We start from the raw sequence: 24,199 nt of genomic DNA, 5'->3' as shown, positions 1-24,199 counted from the left end.
AGGACCAGCCCTAACTTCCCTTCAGCTGGTTTTGCACTTCCTTTTGCTCCTTGCCCTTTCCCTCTTCTTTCTGGGAGGAGCCCTTTTTCTTTATGTTTGTTTGTTCATGTATTTAATTACCATCTCTTTACCCCGGCCTTGGACACTCAAAATGCGTTTTTCCCTACTCCTGTGATTGCAATCCGTTTTGACTGTTTCTCAGAATTTTAAATTGTTGTAACCTACCCTTGGTCCTGCTGGTGAAGAGCAAGTAACAAATGACCGGTAATAATAGTATTACTATATTCAATAACTTTCCAGGCCAGTCAGAATCAATGGTGCCAATTTTGTGTTCCACGCTTTAGCAATAATTCTTTTTGCTGCTTTCAGCAAATACGAAACCAGAACCAGATCCATCTCCAATACTAATCCTTGTAAATAGCTCAATAATATTATTTTTGGATCATCTGGTAATAAATACCCGGTCATTCTAATATAACATTTTGGACAGTAAAGCAATTAACTCCAATATTTACGTAAACAACCTTCATGTTAACCACCATATCTTCAACATATATCCCGGGCAGTATGTGTGTGTATCAGAAAGTCAATAAAGAATCAGATACTGTTGATATTGCATATTGCTATATATGTATATTCCTTCCAATCTACAGATGTAATTTGTGGTGGTCTCCTAGCCCAGATCCATTTCTAGCCTTCCAAACCTAGTTCCTGCTAAATAACTCTCATTCATTTTCACACATATATTTCAGTTTTAAGATCTAAAATTTCTTCATTATAGAACAGTGTTTTTCAAGCACTGTTCCGCGGCACACTAGTGTGCCGCGAGATGTTGCCTGGTGTGCCGTGGGAAAAATTGAAAAATTCAAGAGAATTACTTTATATATAGTCAATATAGGCACAGAGTTAATTTTTTTAACATTTTCTAATGGTGGTGTGCCTCGTGGTTTTTTTCATGAAACAAGTGTGCCTTTGCCCAAAAAAGGTTGAAAAACACTGTTATAGAACATACAGTCATACCTTGGATCCCAAACGCCTTGGTACCCGGACGTTTTGGCTCCCAAATGCCACAAACCCGGAAGTGAGTGTTCTGGTTTGCGAACATTCTTTGGAACCCAAACATCCAATGGGGCTTTCAATTGAATCATAGAATAGAATCATAGAATCATAGAGTTGGAAGAGACCACAAGGGCCATCCAGTCCAACCCCCTGCCAAGCAGGAAACACCATCAAAGCATTCCTGACAGATGGCTGTCAAGCCTCCGCTTAAAGACCTCCAAAGAAGGAGACTCCACCACACTCCTTGGCAGCAAATTCCACTGTCGGACAGGTCTCACTGTCAGGAAGTTCTTCCTAATGTTTAGGTGGAATCTTCTTTCTTGTATTTGGCTGTATTTGTATTTGAAGTTCCTGCAGCCAATCAGAAGCCACACTTTGGTTTCCAAACGTTTTGGAAGTCGAACAGATTTTTGGAACGGATTCCGTTTGACTCCCAAGGTACGGCTGTATTTTATTATGACTATGCTCTGCCTCCACAGTTGGAGACAGTAAATGCTTCTTGACAGCAGTTGCTGGAAGTGGTGGCAGCAGGGCACTGTGTTCTCCTGCTCAGGTCTTGTTTTGCAGCCTTCCCATGGGCATCTAGTTGGCCATTGTAAGAACAGGATGCTAGACTATATGGGCCTGATCCAGCAGCCTCTACTCATATTCTTATTTTACCAATTAACCTTTTCTTACATTCTGATGTAAGAGTTGTATTTCAATTACCTCCCTTTGGAGCCCACAATTCCTTAATTGACCCTTGCTTATTAAGTGCTTCCTGAAGGATCATATTGCTCTTAGAAAATTAACTGTGCCATATAAGCTACTTTGAGGCTGATGAGAGATTGAAACTTTTTCCCATTAGGAAAATTAATATGAATTGCTTTGCTCTGTGTGCATTCACTTGTGAGGAATACAACTATAGCAGTCATGGACCAACCCAACACCTGCTCCAGGGGATTTCTATGGTTTCTTCACTGAATGGGCTGCCATATGTTTGAAAAGGTTCGTTTTACGAGTGAAACACTGACTGCAGTCCAGGCACTTGTATGGTTTTTCTCCTGTGTGAGTCAACTGGTGCCGAATAAGTTTTGAGCGTATGCCAAAACTTTTCCCGCATTCAGAACACAGAAACGGTTTCTCCCCTGTGTGCATTTGCTGGTGGCGGATCACAAGGTAACTAAGGCTAAAACATTTGCCACAATCGGTACATTTATATGGTTTCTCCCCTGTGTGGATCCTCACATGGACAATAAGGTCTCCTTTCTGGCTGAAGCTTTTCCCGCACTCGGAGCACTTGTACGGTTTCTCTCCTGTGTGCATTCTCCGATGTTTAGTAAGCTCGGAGTTTGTATTAAAGGCCTTATCGCAGTCTGAACACCGATAGGGCTTTTCTCCGCTGTGGTTTCTCATATGGATAATGAGATTTTGCTTGTAATTGTAGCTTCTGCCACAGTGCAAGCATCCATAGGGTTTCTCATACGTCTGCAATTGCTCCCCTGAATGGATGATTATATGTTTGAGAAGGCCATCTTTCCGGCTAAAGCTTTTCTTACAGTCTGTGCATTCATATGGTTTCTCGCCCGTGTGGGTTCTCTGATGTCTAAGGAGATCGGAGTTCATAACAAAAGATTTCCCACAATCCAAACATTCATATGGTTTCTTCTCTGAGTGGAACTGTAGGTGTGCTGTGAGTCTCCCTTTTTGGATGAAGCTTTTGCCGCAGTCCGGACATTCGTATGGAGCCTCTCCTGCATGGAGTCTCTGATGTGCAGTAAGTTTGTAGTTTGCTTGGAACGATTTGCCACATTCCAAGCATTTATATGGTTTCTCTTCTGTGTGGATTCTCTCGTGAAGAGCGAGGTTTCCTTTCCGAGTAAATTTCTGCCCGCAGTCTGAGCATTCGTATGGCTTATCCCCAGTGTGGATTCTCCTATGTGCGGCTAAATGCGATTCCTGCCTGAACCTCTTGCCACAGTTCCTGCAGTCGTAAGGTTTGTTTTCCGAGTGGGTTCTGTAATGTTTAAAGACTTCCGAGTTTGTAGTGAAAGATTTCTCGCACTCTGAGCATTTGTACGGTTTCTCCCCGGTATGGGTCCTGGCGTGTGCAACCAGGTTACATTTCTTATTGAAGCTTTTGCCGCATTCTGAGCATTCATGTTGCTTCTCTCCTGTGTGGGTTCTGAAATGTATAATAAAGTCAGAATTCATGCTGAAGCTTCTCCCGCACATGGAGCACTGATATGGTTTCTCCCCTGTATGATTGCGCTGGTGTCGAAGGAGGTCGGCGTTCTTACAGAAGGATTTCCCACAATGCAAACACTTGTACGGCTTCTCTTCTGCATGGATTCTCTCATGCATAGCAAGATTTCCTTTCTGAGAGAAGCTTTTCCCACATACGGTGCATTCATAGGGTTTCTCCCCTGTGTGGGTTCTATAATGTCTAATAAGGTTAGCGTTCCTACAGAAGGTTTTCCCACAGTCTGAGCACTTATACGGCCTCTCTTCTGCAATGTAGGAGCTGTTCTCACATTCTGTTGCGGTTACTTGTCCCTCATCCTTCCCTTTTGCCTCCTCGGCTGAGATTTCATCCAGGTCTTTGCTGCTTTCTGAACATCTAATGCTATTTAATATCCCGCCTGGATTTCCCACCCGTTGTCTTAAAACAGCTTCCACCTTCACTACGCACTGGGTATCTTGCTCTTTGGCTGTCTGCACTGCTGCCTGGAGTGGCTCCCTCAGCTCAGAGCTCTTCAGCTCTGAGTTCTTGTTAGCTTCCTCATTCATAGACTCCATATCTGAAGGAAAGAGAGATTCAACTGTGAGTCGACACCCTACATCCAGAGGTCCTGAAACAATTGCCAAAGAGAGACAGAGACTAAATACGCACCATACATTTAAAGCACATATTCCTCTCCAAAAAATCCTGGGAATTGCAGTTTGCCTCTCACAGAGCTACAATTCCTAGCAGCCTTGTTCCTGGGATTCTTTGGGGTGGAGGAGGCTGTGCTTTAAATGATGTGTACACAGCCTTGGCCTAGCGGCCATGAAGCCTGAGGCAAGGTGAGACAGTCAAGCTACTCTGAAGGGACTATTGCTGAGTGGTACCGGTATTTATTATTTATTTGTTTTTAAGTACTTTTTATACCAGCTTTCAGGGATAAAACACCACTGTCATGAAGGTTCACAATACTATTAAGTATTATTATACATATTATATCCACACTAAGAGAGCTGCAGTGGCTGTCCATCAGCTACCAGGCCACATTCAAGGTCTTTTGTGACACACACATAAAAGCCCTGAATAATTTGGAGGCCGGGTTACCTGAAAGAATGCCTACCCCAGAAGAGACCCTGTAATAACACATCAACAATCTGAAGAAAATTTTATACATGACACTGCACCCTACAGAGTATCACACGGCAGTGAGCAAAAAACGCACATTTTCTGACTTTGCCCCTGCACTGTGGAAGACCCTTCCCCCACCACACATGAAGCATAATTCTGACATTTTATTATTTTTTATATTTTGCTGGAAGCCACCCAGAGTGGCTGGGGAAACCAAGCCAGATGGGATAACAACAGCAGCAGCAGCAGCAACAACAACAACCATTAGCAACTTCTGCCACTTCGTTTATTGAGACAATTTATATATGACTTCATTATCTCTATTCAGGTGTAATCTTGCAAATACGTAGCTTTTTGCCTAGACTTTCCTTGACCCATAAGATCAGTCCCTACCATTTCTGAATTCCTCTTTCAGTAATGTTGATTTGCTGTTCTCATGAAGCTGTTTTATTTTTTCATGTTATTTTATTATGCCAGTTAGGGACTTATTTATTTTTAAAGTCAAGTGATCCATCTAGTCTAGCATCCTGCTCTCACAGTGATCACCAGATGCAATTCCCAACAAGTGGTGTTCAGAGGCAAGCTGCTTCCTACTGTGGCTAGTTGGGACGTGTTTGCAGAGCTATTTCTATATCTATTTGAAAGATTATGTGTGTGTGTGTGTGTGTGTGTGTTTTGTAATAAAGATATAATGCTGTGAAAAGGTTTGAGTAAAAACACTGTGGAGGTGGGGGTGGGAAGTCAATTTATGAAACAATGTAATTATTGATATCAAGATTACTGTGAAACTGTTTGAAATTTTTAATATATTGCAAAAACAGCAGCAGCAGCAGCAACAACAACAGCAGCAACAACCCTGTTTAGGGAAGCTTTTAATGTGTGATATTTTAATGTATTTTATTTTTGTTGTAAGCCGCCCAGAGTGGCTGCTGGGGAAATCCAGCCAGATGGACGGGGTACAAATAATAAAAATTTATATTATTTATTATTAAAAACAACAGTAACAACAAAAACGAAACAGGGCAGTCACAACAACAACAACAACAACAAAACGAAACAGGGCAGTCACAACAACAACAACAAAACGAAACAGGGCAGTCACAACAACAACAACAACAACAACAACAACAACAACAAAACGAAACAGGGCAGTCCTATACCTGTCCACGCAAAAGGAAGCCCCATTGAGTTCAGCAGCATCTACTCCTGGACTTTCAAACAATGGATATCAAGACCCTGGATTTATTTTATTTTATTTTATTTTCAAACTGCCTGGGCACCGAAGTAAATGTAATGTACTCACTCGGCAGGACTTGAAATGCAGAAGAATAGGAAACAGGAAAACCCACTGCAAGCGCCTGTTCCAAATCACCCACCTTCACTCCCTTTCTAAGTTTGTCCCCTCTGGGCACCCTTCCCCCTTCCCTTCCTTTCCCCTCTTGCTCTGCTTTCCCTAAATAGACTCCTGCTGTGCAACTCACCTTCTCCTGCAGCTGTTCAAAATTTACCTGGACCAAGGAGGCGGGCCCAGGAAGAGGCTCTTTTCCCATCCCGCATTCCAAAGCCTCTCTAGGAACAAGCCTCTGTCACTTTAACCCTTTTCAGGGTCTCAAAGGCCCCCATCTGCACTATACAAGCAGCATTATTCCACTTTTAATCAGTCATGACTTGCCCCAAACAATCCAAGTTTTTGTTAAGGGTGCTGAGAGACCCCTATACCTCTCACTGAGCTATCACAGTGGAATTTGGTTTAGTATTTTTTGTTGGCGGTCAAGATTTAATTTAGGAGAGGACTGATTTTTGCTGTGCTTGTTATTTTTATTGCTTTGTGTTTTTATTGTTATACCTAATTTGGAATTACACAAGGATTCGTTTTACTGTACATTTATTGATACATTTTCGTTTATTACTTACGGCTTCTTAAATTTTGTTACGTTTTTGTGACTATGAGAGTGAATTGCGTTATTTTTTTCCCTGAGGTTGCAAGCTATCGAGCGAAAAATTGAGCATTTTGTTGATGTTGCAAGAAAGGTGGCATACAAATAAAGAACTATGTACGACAAATGGCAACTGCTAAAATTATTCCGCATCATAGTCTTCTTCTTCACCCCAATCCCAAAAGGCAGGAGTATGCACAGGAGGCATTCCAGAGAAGGTGACTCAAGACAAATGAAGATGAAATGGAAATTAGGATAGCTCAATGAAAATGTGAACCCAGTGTATGGCTGATTTCCATGTTAGGGATCATTAGGAAAGATTTTGAAAATAAAACTGCTAGCATCACAACGCAGTCATACAAATCTATGGTGTGACTGCATTTGGAGTACTGCGTACAGTTCTGGTTGCCTCACTGAAAAAAGGCTATAGCAGAGGTGGAAGAGGTTTAGAAAACGACAATCAAAAGGGCCAAGAGGCCAAAGCAAAAAGTACAACTATTTCTGCTTCTTTGTTTAGAAAAAAGGCACGGTGTGGAGAAATTTGGCTAGGGATAATTTTTTTCTCCCTCATAACACTGAAAACTGGGGGCATCCAATAAAGCAGAAGGGAAGGAGATTCCAGACAGACAAAGGGAAACACTTCTTCATAAAGCGCATAGTTAAACTATGGAACTCACTGCCATAGGAGGCAGTGATGGAGGCCAAGCCCTTTTCGTAGACAGGTGGCGAGTCAGAGTTCCCCCAAACCTTCCCCACTCCGTCAATTTTTGATGGAACCAGCCCTGCCCCCACTGTTAAAACATTTCAAGACGAGGGATGACAATATAAGATAACATCTGGCACATTATTACAGAAATGTGTTCTACATAAGCCATAAAGCTTTTATATAAAAAAAACCACGATTAAAGGGTTTTAATTAATACTGTTTGGCTGCAATACTCTACCCACTTCCCTGAGAGTAAGCCCCATTGTGCTCAGCAGGGGCTCACTTCTCAGTAGACATGCCTAGCACAGCAGTTTCAATGTGTATATTATTTGCTTTATCAGGAACCCACCAGATATTGATAGACATCTACAGTTCCCATCATCTCTGGCTAATGGATGAGGGAGATGGGAGTTGGAGGCCAACCATATCTGGAGGGCTATAGGTTTCCAATCCCTGCACCATATAAACCACCAGCAGAACTCCATTAGGACTCAAAGGTGGGGTGCAAATTATATTACTTGATTTTATCATTAACCAAGGAACTATATGCATACACATGTTTATACGCCTGTGTACATGGAGCACTAATAATAATAATAATAATTTTATTATTTGTACATCGCCCATCTGACTGGGCTGCCCCATCCACTCTGGGCAGTTTCCAACAGAATATACAAACACAGTAAAATATCAAACAGTAAAGGCATCCCTATACAATATAAGGCTGCCTTCAGGTGGCTTCTGAATGTCATATAGCTGTGTATTTCATTGACATCTGATGGGAGGGTGTTCCACAATCACTACAAAAAAGGCCCTTTGCCTGGTTCCCTGTAACTTTACTTCTCACAGAGAGGGAACCACCAGAAGACCCTCCATGCTGAACCTCAGTTTCCAGGCTGGATGATGGGGGTGTAATGTTCCTTCAGGTATACAGGGCAGAAGCTGCTTAGGACTTTAAAGGTAAACACCAACACTTTAAATTGTGCTCGAAAACATACTGGGAGCCCACGTAGATCCTTTAGAACCAGTGTTATATGGTCCCAGTGGCTGCTCCCAGTCACCAGTCTAGCTGCCGCATTCTGGATTACTTGTAGTTTCTGAGTCACCTTCAAAGGTAGCCCCACGTACAGCACATTGCAGTAGTCCAAGCGGAAGATAATCAAAGCACATACCACTTTGGCAAGACAGTTGGCGGGCAGGTAGTGTCTCAGCCAGGGTACCAGATGGAGCTGGTAGACAGCTGCCCTGGACACAGAATTAACCTGTGCTTCCATGGGCAGTTGTGAGACCAAATGACCCCCCTAGGCTGCACACCTGGTCCTTTAGGGGCACAGTTACCCCATTCAGGACAAGGGAGTTTGTCACATCCGCCTGCTCCCAGGCCCCAGAAACAGTACGTCTATCTTGGTGGGATTCAACCTCAACCCATCAACCACCATCCCTCCTCCATCCTCCTCCAGACACTCATGCAGGACATTCACCACCCTCACTGGGTTCCGATTTCACACTTCCTAACAGACTTCTTGCATCTAAGCATCTTCTACAGTATAATTTCTCTAATGTGCAGTAAAAGTTCATGCACATTTCAATGAAGTATCTTCTCCTAATAGGAAGATTCCTCCAAGGCTCTCTCTGTGTGGATTCTTCTGTGCTTAATAAGAACAAGAAGATAAGTGAATCTTTCCCCACATTCTGGGCATTCCTGCGGTTTCTCCCCTGCACGCATTTCCATAAGCTCGACAAGATTATTTTTGTGAGGGACACTTTTCTCACAGTCTGGGCATTTGTGGAGCTTCTCTGATGTGTGGCTTCTCACATGCACCATAAGGTTTCTCTTGTGAGTGAAACTCTGCCCACATTCCAAGCATTTACAGTGGTACCTCAAGTTACAGACGCTTCAAGGTTACAGACGCTTCAGGTTACAGACTCTGCTAACCCAGAAATAGGACCTCGGGTTAAGAACTTTGCTTCAGGATGAGAACAGAAATCGTGCGGCAGCAGCGGGAGGTCCCATTAGCTAAAGTGGTACCTCAGGTTAAGAACAGTTTCAGGTTAAGAACGGACCTCCAGAACGAATTAAGTTCTTAACCCGAGGTACCACTGTATATGGTTTCTCCCCTGAGTGGATTTGCTGGTGCTGAATGAGGTGATAACTTATCCCAAAACTTTTCCCACAGTCTGAGCTGTTATATGGTTTTTCTTCTTGGTGGCTTCCAGCGTGTTTGACAAGGTTCCTTTTGTGAGTAAAGCACTGTCCGCAGTCTGGGCACTGATAGGGTTTCTCCCCCGTGTGGATTTGCTGGTGTCTAATCAGGCAAGAGCTCAGACTAAAACATTTCCCACAAATGGTGCATTTGTACGGCTTCTCTCCCGTGTGGGTCCTCTTGTGGGCAACCAGGCCTCCCCTCTGGGCAAAGCTTTTCCCGCAATCGGAGCACTTGTACGGCTTCTCCCCCGTGTGCATTCTCCGATGTTTGGTAAGTTCAGAGTTTGTGTTGAAGGTTTTACCGCAGTCTGTGCATTTAAATCTCTTTTCTCCAGTGTGAGTTCTCCTATGCACAATGAGGTTCTGTTTGTAATTGTAACTCCTGCCGCAGTGCAAGCATTCGTATGGCTTTTCCTGAATGTGCAGTTCTGTCCCAGAATGGATTACCAGGTGTTTGAGCAGGCCGTCTTTCCGACTAAAGCTTTTATCGCAATCTGAGCACTTGTACGGTTTCTCTCCGGTGTGAGTTCTCTGATGTCTAAGGAGATCGGAGTTCATAATGAAGGATTTCCCACAAATGGAGCATTCATACGGCTTCTTCCCGGAATGGAAGTGCATGTGGGCAAGGAGGCTCCCTTTCCGGCTGAAGCTTTTGCCACAGTCTGAGCAATCATAGGGCATCTCCCCGGTGTGAAGCCTCTGATGCTCTATGAGCTTAGATTTTGCACGGAAGGATTTCCCACAGTCCAAGCATTTATACGGCTTCTCTTCCATGTGGGTCTTCTGATGAAGAATAAGGTTCCCTTTCTGGGCAAAGCTTTGCCGACAGTCTGGGCATTTGTAGGGCTTCTCCCCAGTGTGGATTCTCAGGTGTGCCACGAGGTGGGCTTCCTGACTGAAGGTTTTGCCACAGTCCCAGCAGTCGTATGGTTTGTTTCCTGGGTGAGTTCTCTGATGTCTGAACATTTCAGAGTGTGTCCTGAAGAATTTCCCACACTCTGGGCATTTGAATGGCTTTTCCCCTGTGTGTATTCTGTGATGTCTAATAAGGTCTGCATTCACACTGAAGGACTTCTCGCAATCCAAGCACTTGTATGGTTTCTCCCCAGTATGGCTCCTCTCATGAACCACAAGGTTTCCCTTCTGAGCAAAGCTTTTCCCACAGTCCAAACACTTAAAAGGTTTCTCCCCAGTATGGATTCTCACATGCGTCACTAGCTTAAATTTCTTATCAAAAGTCTTGCCACAGTCTGGGCATTTATGTGGTTTCCCTCCCGTGTGGGTTCTGTGATGCTTACGAAAGTCAGAGTTCAAAGTGAAGGATCTCCCACAGTCTAAACATTTATATGGTTCCTCCTCTATCTGGGGTTGGGGACATCCACGTTCAGTGTTGTTGGGGCAGGATTTACTGCATCCTGAGCACACAAACCTTTTGTCTTCTGTGTGGATTCTCTCATTAATAGAGAGGTCTCCGTTCTGAGAGAAGCTCTTTGCACAGATGGTGCATCTAAGTGGGTTTCCCCCTGTGTGCATCTTCATATGTGCAAGCAACTGGCTTTTTGTTTCACAGCTCTTCCCACAGTCCGAGCATTGAAACGTTTTGTCTCCTGTGTGCTTGATAAAGACAGCATCCATACCAAAGGAGTCTCCAAAGTCCAATGATGTGTATATATCCTCTCTTGCAGTATGACCCCATTGATTTTCAGAGGTCATACAAGAGGAGTTTCCACCGTCTGAGCATCCATACAATTTCACTGCCGTAAGGTTCCTCCCACAAGTAACGAGGTTTGCATTCTTCTCTTCTTCTAAAATTACTAGTCCCTTGTCTTTTTCCATCTTTCCCTGGGCCGAGATTTCGCTTTGGTCCTTGAAGCTTTCCTCACCCAGGGTGGACTCATCCACTCCCAACCCCAAGGGCTTCCCATGTTGTCTCAACAATCCATGTTGCTGTTCAGCGGCTTCTGCTTTAGCATGGCACTGAGAAATGTTCTCATCCAGTGGTTTCACCAATATCTCAATCTGTTTCTGTTGTTCAGACATTTCTACCTTGAGATTATTCTTCACATCTCCATTATCTGATGGAAGGAAGAGAGAAGACAGTGTGAATCATGCCTGAAATATGATGACTTGATGATAATGTTAACTGAGCTACAAAATAAAGCATGTAATGAATCAAATATGAGACTCTGTCCCCTGCTCACTTAACTTTTCCACCAACCATCCTCACCAAAGCCACTCTCTCATTTCACTCCTCACCAAAGCAACCAATAATAGTATAGTATAGTATAGTATAGTATAGTATAGTATAGTATAGTATAGTATAGTATAGTATAGTATAGTATATTGTACAAAAAATATAAAGTAAGCCCAAGATTCACAATCATAATTTTTTAAAAAAGGAAATCCTATCATTATAGCTCATTGGTTACTATGATGCACAATCCTGATTATAAGGTTAGTAATTAGACTCCTAATTTTGCTCTTCTCTCTCAGCTATACCAAGGGAGCTAGCTATGGAAGCTCTGAAGCTGGATTTTATAAGGTCCAAGTTTTAAAAACTGCCAAATATGGGGAGATTACTGCACATTAGTCTGGTTTGTGTGTGAAATAAAAAAAATCTTTAAAAATCACTTATTTAGCTCTCTCTAATCTCCTCTTCTTCAATGGGATTCACATCTGAAGAGACATGCATAGGATTGTGGCACATACTCCCAAGTTAGTCTGTACATAATGCAGTCACAGCCAGGCTTATGTCAAAACATGCTGGGAAGAGAAACTCTTCATATTTAATCCTCTTCATTATCAGAGACATATAATTTCAAGCCATTAAAATCAATGCCCTAAATAAATCAACTGTTTTCAACTCTAACTAACGTTACCTATCACCCATGTATAAATATTCTGGATTACGATGTTTTGATGCTGTTTTTCAATGCTGTGCAAAAAAAAAAAAAAAAATACTTTAAATAGTTCAAACCCACAATTGTTCAACGGGGGAGCCTCCTTTCTCTGACTTCCTACCCCACCGCACCCCCCCCCCAAAAAAGCCCGACACTTCACCTGCTGAAATTCCTTCTTCTGTACAACCATTAAAGATGCCAGAACCCTGTTCTCCTTAGCATTTGGCCACCCTGATTGTAATAAAGGGTGCCAATAAACTGTACTGATCTCATTCACTAGAGAGCTCAGTTGGTTACAGCGTGGGGCTGATGACACCGAGGTTGCAGGCTCGATCCCCACAAGGGGCAGCTGCATATTCCTGCATTGCAGGGGGCTGGACTAGATGATCCTCAAGGGTCCCTTCCAACTCTACAAATTCTATGGTTCTACCTGTGTTTACTTGGAAGTCAAGCCCCCACCGAGTTGTGGGATTGATCCTGGATAAATACGCGAGACTGCAAGCTTATACACCTTCACATGGAAATGCACACTACTTAATTAAGTGAACCCTAACCCTAACCCTAGGGCTTCTCAGTAAAGTAAGTGGGCTTACTTCTCAGTAAAATGCACAGGGGATTGTCCCCCCCCCCACCGAAAACCACAGGCAAACGTGCTTTGAAATTAAGCCCGCTGGGTTTAAGTGGGATTACTCTTCGGTAAAATGCGCAGGGGCTTGCTCTGCCTGACACCCCCCAACCCCTGCACACGTGCCCAGTCGCGTGTGCAAGCGGCATTATCCAGCCGTGTACATAAAGGGGACGCTGCTCTGCTATGGGAGATCCGCAGGCACCTTTGGGCTCCTCCGACTTACCTCTCCCGCAGCCACGGGGTTGGAAAGGGACGAGCGCAGACAAAAGGAGCTTCCCCTTTAAACAGCAGAGGAGGAGGAGGAGGAGGAGGAGGGGAAAGAGACCAGGCCGCTCTAGGAACCGCCGCTCGGTCGATTTAACTCATAGGAGGCGGGTTCAGTTCAGTTGTGCGTACGGCTCTTTGGCTGCCTGAGCTGAGCTGAATTTTAATGCTGGGGTTTCTCGTTTGCTCGTCTGTTTCTTATTCTGTGACTGTAGCTGCCATTTATTTTTTTGTATGGCTTCTAAGCTGGGTCACAGATGCGTGCATTATTCATGGAATTGTAGAGTCGGGAGGGACCCCCGAGGGTCATCTAGTCCAACCCCCTGCAATGCAGGAGTCTCAACTAAAGCATCCATGGCAGGTGGCCAGCCTTTAAAAAACAAAACGAAAACCACCCCTCTTCCCAGCAGAACTAGAAGAAAAGCCTCCTTCAGATTTCCCACCATTCCCTGTTTATTTACAAGCCAGGTGGACAATAAAGACTTGTTTGTTTCAAGCTGCGTTTCTTAGTAAGTGCTGTATTTTTATTATTAGCAATTAAGAGAATTGCAGCTTATATTAAATAAATAAATAAATAAATAAATAAATAAATAAAATGTATTTCTAAATACAACTAGCCGTAGTGTCCATTCTACCTTTTTCTGTGTTTATGGTGTGCCCCTTCACCCTGGAATCAGTTCACACAAAGGATGAGCTATAAATATTTTTAATAATAAACAAATCACTACTGAGGTGCCCTCACAATTGTGAAGACCGAAGGCTGGGTGGTTTCTTTCATTCAAAGGATTTTTATCCAGACTCTCAACCGTTACCAACACATTTGAAAAGGACTACAGGACTGAGACATAACCTGGTTGAGTTGGTATCAGGCAGGTTTCTTTATTAGACAGGATTAAGCAGCAAGCCCTGCAAGATCTCACACCACTTGAGCTGTTGTTTCATATCTCTGAGGGCAAGTAGCGGGGCTCGGTGTCTTGTATTTATATTTTACTTCTTAGTGTTGACATGAGTTCTGCAGAGGGCCTGAAACGAATGTGGAAGTCGGATCGGAATATTTTGATTGAAGAAAAATTGCTTGAATTCTACATGGTTAAAGTTCCAATTTAAATCAATATCATCTACTATGAGGGAACAAGCATTAAAAATAGCATAAATATTATATGACCCCCTATAAGACTGTTTCAAATGAAGATATTTGAGACTATGTTGGAGATGTAAGGAATCAGGTTCATTCCAATTTCTGTGATGGATTGTGGAAAAGTGTCCCAGTTTTGGACTCTGGTCTTTGCAGGAATTACTAAAATGATAGGACAGCAATTACTGAAACCTCCAGAATTAGCCCCGCAAAACCATTTTTGAAGCAATGGGTTGTTATTTCAAACCTCTAATTTGTTATCTTCTTGCAGCTAGTTGTTGGTCAATATTGGAAGGACCTATGAGGCTGTCTGGGGCAAGCCACTGTCCACCTACCCTACAACTGATGTCATACAGGTAAGGGTGGGGCTTGACCCAAACCTGTCTGGTGCAGCTCCCAAAGCACCTGAGGACCAGCTGGTGGAGCCTTTGAAGTGTTGTGCAAAGCAGAAACCCAGTACTACGCAGGATGGCTTTCCCCTCTTATCAGCTGATGCAAAGGGAGAAGGGTGTTGCTCAATGCAGGGAGAATCTATACACTGGTAGAATACTTAATATTTGATTTGCAATGTCTCATTCACATGCTTGCCCTTGGATGTTGCAGTCAGCAAGGGACTCCATGTGTCCATGTGAATATATGAGCATACAATCAACTTCTTATTGTGTTAGTATTTGGAAGATCTGGTGGGCTTCATTAGGCATTAATCTAAGCAGGGTTTACTGTATGCTACACTGTAGTCTATGGTTCATAGAGTCACATTTCCTGCTCTGTACAGTGGTACCTTGGGTTAAGAACTTAATTCGTTCTGGAGGTCCATTCTTAACTTGAAACTGTTCTTAACCTGAAGCACCACTTTAGCTAATGGGACCTCCCGCTGCCGCTGCGCCGCCAGAGCATGATTTCTGTTCTTATCCTGAAGCAAAGTTCTTAACCTGAAGTGTTATTTCTGGGTTAGCAGAGTCTGTAACCTGAAGCGTCTGTAACCTGAGGTACCATTGTATCTGAAGAAGTGTGCATGCACATGAAAGCTCATACCAAGAACAAACTTAATTGGTCTCTAATGTGCTACTGGAAGAATTTTTTTAAATTATTTTTTATTTTGTTTCGACTACAGCAGACCAACACGGCTACCTACCTGTAACCTGCTCTGACCTCACTCTTGTGCTACAGCTACTAGCTGCAGTTGGACAAACATTTATGTGCTTTCTGAAATTGAATGGAGCATTTGGGGAAATTTGACTGTTTGTAAAACTGACTGGGCCATTTTGACCAAACAATTTAACATCCTTTGCATCCTGTGGGAGGTGCAGTGTGCTGGCCCCAAGGGTTTGTCCATGAAGCGAGGTCCAAGTCCAGTCCTGGGTCTAGGGGTCCAAAGGAGGTCAGTCCGGCGGGGAGCAGGTCAAGGTCCAAGGCAGGTTCAGGCACAAGGTTGCAGGTTGAGCACACGCTTGCAACTAAGTTGCTCACGCAACTTGGGCTGGGTCTGGCTGGCTTTTATCTGGCCCTATGCTTAGGGCGGTCCCGATCCTCCGGAGACTCACCTCTTCTCCGGGCCTGGAGGCGAGCACTCCTCCTGCAGACACTTAACTCCCTTCGCCTCTCTGCCCTGAGCCTCTGTAGCTCAGGAGAGGCTGGTGGGTTACTGGACCCAGGGGATGCCTCAGCTTCCTCTGAAGAGGCTGGGAGTGGAGCACCTGCAGGCAATGGATCCTCCCTCCCATCAGGAGCCAGAGCAGACTCTGCTGATGCCTGCACCTGGGGAACCAGCACAGGTGGGGATCCTTCAGGCTCAAGCCCTGGCCCCGGCTCAGCTGGTTCTGGAGGCGGGGAATCCTGTGCAGGCTGGGATCCCTCAGGTTCAGCATCAGAGTCTGACTCCCAGGCCATCACATGCAGAGAGCAGCTGCATTTAGGATGAGAGCAAACAGCAGTTGGGGGTGGGCTAAAACATTTAACCTGTTCATTGTTTCAGGGCTGGAACACACTAAGTTTCTGCAGCAAGGCTCCATCCTCAAATCTGCATAGTTATGGCACTGCTGATGAAATAGGGATAATACCATGGCAGCAATAAGGCAGACGTTGCAGCAAAGAATCAAAAGAACTCATGAAACATTAAATATTCACATGAATTTATTATAATTCATATATCACTACCAATGGAAAAAAGGAAGCTGCCTTATACTGAGTCAGACTAGGCATCCATTTAGCTCAGTATTGTCAGGCAGGGGGTATTCCCAGCCCTACCTAGAGATGCCAGGGTGTCATGGACCGGTTGGATGCAGAGGAATGGTGGAAGGAACCAGCTGGGGACCCCCCAAGGAAAGAAAGCTCCGAGGGAGTGTTGATGGGATAACAATGAGTGGTCAGAGAGAGAAGACTGGGATGGTGTTGGGAGCCAAAGGGGTAACAGGGCTTCGTGAGCTGGGGGAGTTTGTGGCAGAGAGAAGTCCAGAATCAGAGGCAGAAGCTGAAGCAAGAGGAGGGAGACCAAGATGCAGAGATGAGTCAGGCTGGGGAAGAGTCGGGGATGCCTCACCCTCCTGCTGTGACTACCTCTCCTGCCCCCGACCCCCCTCTCCCAGAACCAGAAGAGGCATGAAAAGGTTGGTAACGTGCAGACTCAGTCTCCAATCGCTTGGATAAAAACCCTGGAGAGGAGGGAACTTAGGCAGCTGTCAGGGACTGGGCAGTGGAGGAATGGTGGAGACCGCATCCCCATCCTGACCCTTTCAGGGAGGAGGAAGAGGAAGACAGTATAGATTTACAACAGGGGTTTTAGGGAGGTAGCAGCTCAGAGGCAGATGAGGGGAAAAGCAGAGAAATCATGGGGTAGCTGGAACAACACCCAGCTGAAATGTTGTCATTAGAAAGCATTCCAGGCCATCCATCTCCCAGAACCAGGCAAGCCTTAAAAGTAGGAGAGCAAAGAGCTCAAAGACAGAGGGCACTTACTGGCACCCGCAGAGGAGACAATGAGAATGACAAATAAGAACATGGGAGAGACGGGAGGGGGGGCAAATTCACTCGGGACAATGCCATTATCAGAGGCTGGGTTCTATAGCCTCTCTCTGTAAGAATTGAAATAAAAAAGGACATTAAGAAACTTTCCCTTGTCTTTATACTTTCTTGGGCAACCAGCCAGGAGCCGCTGACAGCCTCCTGACAGCAGCTGTGGATAGGTGGGGACCTTCAGTCTCAGCAAGTACTTCATAATAATAACAATAATAACAATTATTATTATTATTATTATTATTATTATTATTATTATTATTATTAATTTGTACCCCGCCCATCTGGCTGGGCTTCCCCAGCCACTCTGGGTGGCTCCCAAACGAATGTTAAAACAATACAGCGTTAGATATTAAAAACATCCCTAAACAGGGCTGCCTTCAGATGTCTCTTAAAAATAGGATAGCTGCTTATTTCTTTGACATCTGATGGAAGCGTGTTCCACAGGGTGGGCGCCACTACCGAAAAGGCCCTCTGTCTGGTTCCCTGTAACCTCACCTGTCGCAATGAGGGAACCGCCAGAAGGCCCTCGGCGCTGGATCTCAGTGTCCAGGCTGAACAATGGGGGTGGAGACGCTCCTTCAGGTATAGGGGACCGAGGCCATTCATGGAGGCTAGACCAACCAGAGATAAGTTAATCTGCCCATTGGGCCTGACACTCCTGTGCAGATCGTGTTTTTGCTAATAAAGAGTTAACTCCAACTTGCACAGTGTGATTTACTGCTGGCTCACTTCTGACACAGGGACTGAACCTGGGACCTTGTGTGTGCAAAAGAGATGCTCTGCCACTGAGCCGTGCCCCTTCTATGCAAAGCACTTTACAGAGCAATGTAAGCAGTGTATATGCAAATGTGTCAGGGGCAGGGCAGGGGGGAGGAGGAAAGATTTGTGCCCCGAGGAGCTTACAAGCTAAACATTGAGAATATAGGACAGAAGAGAAGAAAGGGGATCAGGAAAGTGGGGAAAGAGTAGCAAGGGTTACATGAGGGAAAGTTGCTGCACTTTCATTTCAGTGGCGAATGAAAAACACACCCTAGTATCACAAAAAAGGGAGAAGAATTTCTCTCCATCTACTTTCTTCACATCATGCACAAGTTTATAAACCTTTACTGGAATTTTTGAAGCCATGAGGAAAAAACCTTTACAGTAACTGTAAAACAAACTGAGTTTTAATGTGCTTGGGAGAAATTGCCATTGTGATACAGTATACTCTGCTACTGGAGAGGAGGAGTCTCTCTTCCCAACTTCTCTCCAGCATTGGGTTATAAATCCCAGGCTGTGCCTAGATTGTTGACAGAAACCTTTTCGCCTTTTGAGATTTGAGTCGGTTTTTTTTTTTTTTTTTAGGATTACCACAAAATAATTTTATTTAGGACTTCCGGTTGGGCGCCGAGCTGCACAGTCGGGGGAGGGGGAGTTGCAACTGCGCTGCGACCCCCTGAAGGGCGTTCTGGAGGCATGGATCCTGCGGATACCCCTAGAGCCTCCCCTACTCTCCTGTAAGCCCTCATAAAGGCTGATGGAGCTAGTGGGGTTGAAGGCTGGGTATTGTGGATTACCACTACCTCTTCAGCGAGAAGTAGTGGCTGCTGGCAGAAGGAGTGCTCAATTTCTCCACGATTATGAAAAGTTTAACCATGTAATGATTTGTTCCTTAATTGGAAAATCTTATAAATTTTTAATAAAAAACAACAACAAAAAAACAAAATAATTTTATTTTCTGGAAGCTCGAAAACACCCCTTCACTAATGAATATGCATTTCCTCAAGCCCCTCCTCCTCCTCTATAATTAAAAGGTATAACAATACATCTCGTGCCTTCTGAAGTATTGTCCTTCCACTTGACTATGGTTTGGCATAGACACTCTGAGCAGCCTCCTCTCTCCAGCGAGCTTTTTTCTCCAGGTTCTGGCTCGTCAGGGATTCGTGCCTCGCGCCCAGAATGACCATCATTATGCAGCCCATGATTGTCAAGGCAATCATTACGTAGCTGATCCTCACATGCATCTTATTCCTTGCTGCATCAACAATCTCAAATGACACTGTTTCTGGTATATCTTCTGCTTTCTTGAAACGGCCCGTCCATAGCAACAACTTGTTGTCCCAGTCAGTGGGCTTGTGTCCTGTAACTTTGAAAGAGGCTGAAGCCTGGGGTTTTGGCTTCTGCAAGTTCTCTGCTTGGGTTTTGCTGCACATCCTCCTGTTCACGAACCGACATGGTCCTCCACTTGCACACAGAGCAGAAGGAATACGTTTGTCCAAAATCCTAACAACTATGCCTCAGAAAGGAGCAGCAGGAGGAGTTATGGACGTCGCTCGCCTCAGGTTGTTTATTTTTGAAGCTAGCTAGCTTGTTAGGAGTCTCAGGTGAGATATCTTAAGATTTAGTGTCAGGAGTATAACGTATTCCTGGACACTGCAGAGTTAGACGCAGACTTTTCTGGAAGCTTCTGGCTGTTGTGAAATTGACTAGACAGCTCAACGCAGGAACTCAGCAACTCACTGGATAACTATATACAGTATTTATTGATTGAAGCAACTAGTATCCATAAGTTACTATTTACAGACTTTACAAAATAAAAGAAACAAAACATAAAATCTTTTCCTCTCTCTGTCTCTCTCTCTGCACTGACCACTTTCCACATCAACACCTGCACCACACACTAACCACACAGCTCTCACACAGAGCTGAGTCTTTAGGAACTCCACTGACCAATCACAGGCTGTTGCTAAGGGTCTGAGAGAGAGCAGATCTGGGCTTTCTGCCAACTAGCTAATTGCTTAATTGCTTGGAGATAAGACAGCTGCATTTCTGCACGTAGGCAACTCTGAAATCTCTAACAAGATACCCATGCAGTGAAAGTTGCTTACGGTACCAGTTGCCACACAGAAGCTGAAAAACATTCTGATGGTTTACTGCTGCAGAAGATAGGTAAAGGTAAAGGGACCCTTGACCGTTAGGTCCAGTCGCGGATGACTCTGGGGTTGCGGCGCACATCTCGCTTTCCTGGCCGAGGGAGCCAGCGTACAGCTTCCGGGTCATGTGGCCAGCATGACTAAGCCGCTTCTGGCGAACCAGAGCAGCACACAGAAACGCCGTTTACCTTCCACCAGAGCGGTACCTATTTATCTACTTGCACTTCATGCTTTTGAACTGCTAGGTTGGCAGGAGCAGGGACCGAGCAACAGGAGCTCACCCCATCGTGGGGATTTGAACCGCCGACCTTCTGATCAGCAAGCCCTAGGGTCTGTGTTTTAACCCACGGCGCCACTGCTGCAGAAGATAAAGATCAGCAAAACAGTTCTGGACATAAAAATAAATTCATAGGGTTCTGCAGATACAAATATGCAGTGGCACATACCAGTACAAAGTATATCCGTTGCTCTTATGTTCAGCAATTCAAGACGTAACAGCAGACACTACTGAGCTGACATACATTAATCCCTTTATACAGCCAAGGCACTGGATTGTTACCATAGCAACTGACTTGGCTGTTCTTGCACCTCTGATTCTTATCCACAGAGTGATTTATGCCCATGAAGGAAATTAACCCCTTCCCATGTCCCTTCTCAGGTGTGAAAACACCTATCTTTTGCAGTTTCGGTAACAGTTGGATCATACCACTGAGTTCCTCGCATGTCTGACCTGTATTGCTATACAGTATAATCTGGGTAAAGCAAAGATCAAACTTCAACCTCTGACCAGTTTCCCTGATTTCTTGCAGTAAATTTTCCTGCTTGAGGAAGAAATAAAATGTTGATTGTTAGAGAATTGTCGGGTGTAGAGATGTAAAATTTCTGGAAATTTTGAAGCCATGAGGAAAAAACGTCGTCCCCCCCGTTGAAAAACCTGCGTGAAACACAGTGTAGATAAAAGTATTATGCTTGCAATAAAACAGGTAACCACCCCCTTTCCCTCAAAAGCAAAAAAAAAAGCAAGAAACCATCAACATAAAAAATAATCAGATTTGCCCCTTAGCACCAACAGCAAATAAAGTTAAGGTCCACCTCAATATTTAAGCTCCATAGAACGTCTACCCTTTGAGTAGTGTTTTAAAAAAAACCAAACCAAACCAAACCAAACCAGAAGACACAACATATACATGCAGTTTATTCTATCTCACTTTCTGATCTACTGCTATCGTTTTCCATTTCTTCTGGCTCTTCCTCTTACGTCATTTTTCTCATGGACTTCTAAAAAATGGCTTTAGGGGAAAACGGGGGGGGGGAATGGACCTGTCCCCCCCCCCAATTTCTCCGGTTTCTTCCCAGGCCTTTCCATCTCTACTTGAGGACAGCCGGGGCAAAGCATAAGGCAAATTTTTTGCAGGCCAGGCCCAGAGGTAACCAACATCCAGTTACTGAATAGTATGTTGCACTAAGGCTCAAACACTGTGTGAAAGGAAAAGGAGTATGTGTGTGTGTGTGTGTGTGTGTGTGTGTTTTAATTGAATTTGTTATATATTATAAACCACATAGGGATGCAGGTGACGCTGTTGTCTAAACCACAGAGCCTAGGGCTTGCCGATCAGAAGGTCGATGGTTCAAATCCCTGCGACAGGGTGAGCACCCATTGTTCGGTCCCAGTTCCTGCCGACCTAGCAGTTCAAAAGCATGACAAAAAGCTCTGGCTTTTGTCTTTTGCACCATCAACCAGGTAAGGGAGCAGGCCCCACCCATTTGCAATCTAGCACAGAGCCATTTCCTTTGTTACCTTAAAGGCCCATATTTAGAGGGCCATTACCTTATCAAGTCCCATGGACTGCAAGAAGATCAAACCTATCCATTCTGAAGGAAATCAGCCCTGAGTGCTCACTGGAAGGACTGATTCTGAAGCTGAGGCTCCAATATTTTGGCCACCTCATGAGAAGAGAACACTCCCTGGAAAAGACCCTGATGCTGGGAATGATTGAGGGCACAAGGAGAAGGGGGCGACAGAGGATGAGATGGTTGGACAGTGTTCTCGAAGCGACTGGCATGAGTTTGGCCAAATTGCGGGAGGCAGTGGAGGATAGGGGTGCCTGGCGTGCTCTGGTCCATGGGGTCACGAAGAGTCGGACACGACTGAACGACTGAACAACAGCAACCCCTTACCAGGAAGCTAGCCTGGCTATTCCAGGAATTGAATCCATGGTGGATCCAGGAATTAAAAGGGGGCTCAGGCATTCAGCCCACCCCTAAAAAACTCGTAACGTTACTGTTAGATTTTATGGGAAGCAATGCATATGTAAATCAATCACTTTTACTATGTTATAAAATCCTCAAGGGCTTACAATCACAGATCCTCTGAAGAGACCTCTCCCTTCTTGCTGTTTCCAGCAGCTGTTATTCAGAAGCATCACTGCCTCCAACAGCAGAGGCAGACCATAGCCACCATGGCTGGTAGCCATTGATAGCCTTTTACCTCAGTGAATTTGTCTAATCCTCTTTTAAAGCTGTTCACGTTGGGGGCCATCCCCCAATGCACTGTGGTGAAGAAGCACTTTAACAATGTAACATTAATGTTAAAAATCACCAATAAAAATGAAAAGATGCAGATAATAACCCAGAGTTCGGATCATAAAAACTTCCAGCAAGTAGCACCTTAGAGACCAACTAAGTTTGTTCTTGGTATGAGCTTTCGTGTGCATGCACACTTCTTCAGACACGAAAGCTCATACCAAGAACAAACTCAGTTGGTCTCTAAGGTAATACTGGAAGGATTTTTATTTTTATATTTTGTTTTGACTATGGCAGACCAATACGGCTACCTACCTGTAACTGGAACTTCCAGCAACACCAGCAAAGGCACTGGATAATTAATATATTTGAATAGATGCTGAAATGTCATCCCTGTCCAAGTCCACCTGAGCTCAGAGGGAATTCTATAAGAAGAAGACCACCACCACCAAAAAGTGGGAAGAGAGGAAATCTTACCAACAGTGCAAAAACCTTGCCTTCTTTTGTAACATTCCTATCTTTTCTGTGGAGCTCCCGATATTACCACCATACTCCCAAGTTTATAACACTTCTCATCATTTTCTATCAAGAGTTTCCCCAGCCTAAAAGTGTGTGTTTGGGATATTGCGGTAGGTGGGCGGGTGGGTTTCAGTTTATTGCCGAGTCAGTCCACCCTAGCCCAATATGAACCATCACCCCAAACAGTTACTTCCACCAATGGCTTTCTATCATCCTGGCAGCACTTGTGTTCTGCTTTGAAATTAATTTGGAATATGGCTTAATTAATTCATATTTGTCGCATGCTTTTTTATTGGGTTTTTTTTTTAAAAAAAAAAATAACAACACCCAACACCCCGTGAGATCTTATGTGTACTTGATCATAACTAAAATCTTAAACTGCGAGATACAGGTGGGTAGCCGTGTTGGTCTGCCATAGTCGAAACAAAATAGAAAATTCTTTTCAGTAGAAAATAGAAAATTTTCTATTTTTCTATTCTATTCAAATAGAAAATTCTTTTCAGTAGCACCTAGAAACCAACTGTGTTTGTTCTTGGTATGAGCTTTCGTGTGCATGCACACTTCTTCAGATAAGAAAGATAAGAAAGCTCATACGAAGAACAAACACAGTTGGTCTCTAGGTGCTACTGAAAAGAATTTTCTATTTTGTTTAAACTGCGAGAGGCAGTGCAGGATAGGCGTGCCTGGCGTGCTCTGGTCCATGGGGTCACGAAGAGTCGGACACGACTGAACGACTGAACAACAACAACAACAACAAAATCTTAAAAGAGCATGGTTTCCACATGGTTTCGATTTCTGTACCTGTTCAGCAGGTGTCACTAGATCGCGGTCCCTTTCAGCTCTCCAATTCTATGATTCTGTCATCTTCTCCTTCTGGGGCTCCGGAAATTTGGCCCCCTCGCTGTTCCGTAGTTGGCGCTGGGCGGGTACTACAATTCCCAGCATGCTCCGGGCGAAGCAAGACCGGCGTGCCTGGGAACGTCACCAAGTCATTTACATATATGTATTTCGAGATGCAAGATGGGAGGGTCTTTTCCCCCCCTCCTAGCTAGAAGGAAAGTCGG

General features: G+C 44.3%; 3 protein-coding genes across 3 annotated transcripts; all 3 read right to left on the bottom strand.

The window, feature by feature from the left end:
* Window positions 1-1,522: 1,522 nt before the first annotated feature.
* On the bottom strand, window positions 1,523-5,887 carry LOC117042689 (zinc finger protein 420-like). The gene is made up of 2 exons (XM_033142293.1): window positions 5,872-5,887; window positions 1,523-3,839 (listed from the first exon to the last, which is right to left on the bottom strand). Exon 2 carries the CDS (start codon window positions 3,835-3,837, stop codon window positions 2,005-2,007), a length of 1,833 nt encoding a protein of 610 aa, XP_032998184.1. The 5' UTR covers window positions 3,838-3,839; window positions 5,872-5,887; the 3' UTR covers window positions 1,523-2,004.
* Window positions 5,888-9,116: 3,229 nt separating this feature from the next.
* LOC117042708 (zinc finger protein OZF-like) lies at window positions 9,117-10,866 on the bottom strand (the record flags this gene model as incomplete). The annotated part of the gene is made up of 1 exon (XM_033142319.1): window positions 9,117-10,866. A coding segment is annotated over exon 1 (1,662 nt), but the record flags the coding sequence as incomplete, so codon positions are not given.
* Window positions 10,867-19,022: 8,156 nt separating this feature from the next.
* On the bottom strand, window positions 19,023-19,373 carry LOC117042435 (protein FAM162A-like). Its single transcript, XM_033141981.1, has one exon. It carries the CDS (start codon window positions 19,371-19,373, stop codon window positions 19,023-19,025), a length of 351 nt encoding a protein of 116 aa, XP_032997872.1.
* Window positions 19,374-24,199: the final 4,826 nt, after the last annotated feature.

The sequence above is a fragment of the Lacerta agilis genome, chromosome 2, assembly GCF_009819535.1.
Source record: "Lacerta agilis isolate rLacAgi1 chromosome 2, rLacAgi1.pri, whole genome shotgun sequence".
Classification (NCBI taxonomy): Eukaryota; Metazoa; Chordata; class Lepidosauria; order Squamata; family Lacertidae; genus Lacerta; species Lacerta agilis.
This window is presented reverse-complemented; position numbering and strand designations above follow the sequence as displayed.

Bases quoted from the DNA above. Each gene is read 5' to 3' on its own strand.
- LOC117042689 (XM_033142293.1), bottom strand. From the start codon at position 3,837: ATGGAGTCTATGAATGAGGAAGCTAACAAGAACTCAGAGCTGAAGAGC.
- LOC117042435 (XM_033141981.1), bottom strand. From the start codon at position 19,373: ATGTGCAGCAAAACCCAAGCAGAGAACTTGCAGAAGCCAAAACCCCAG.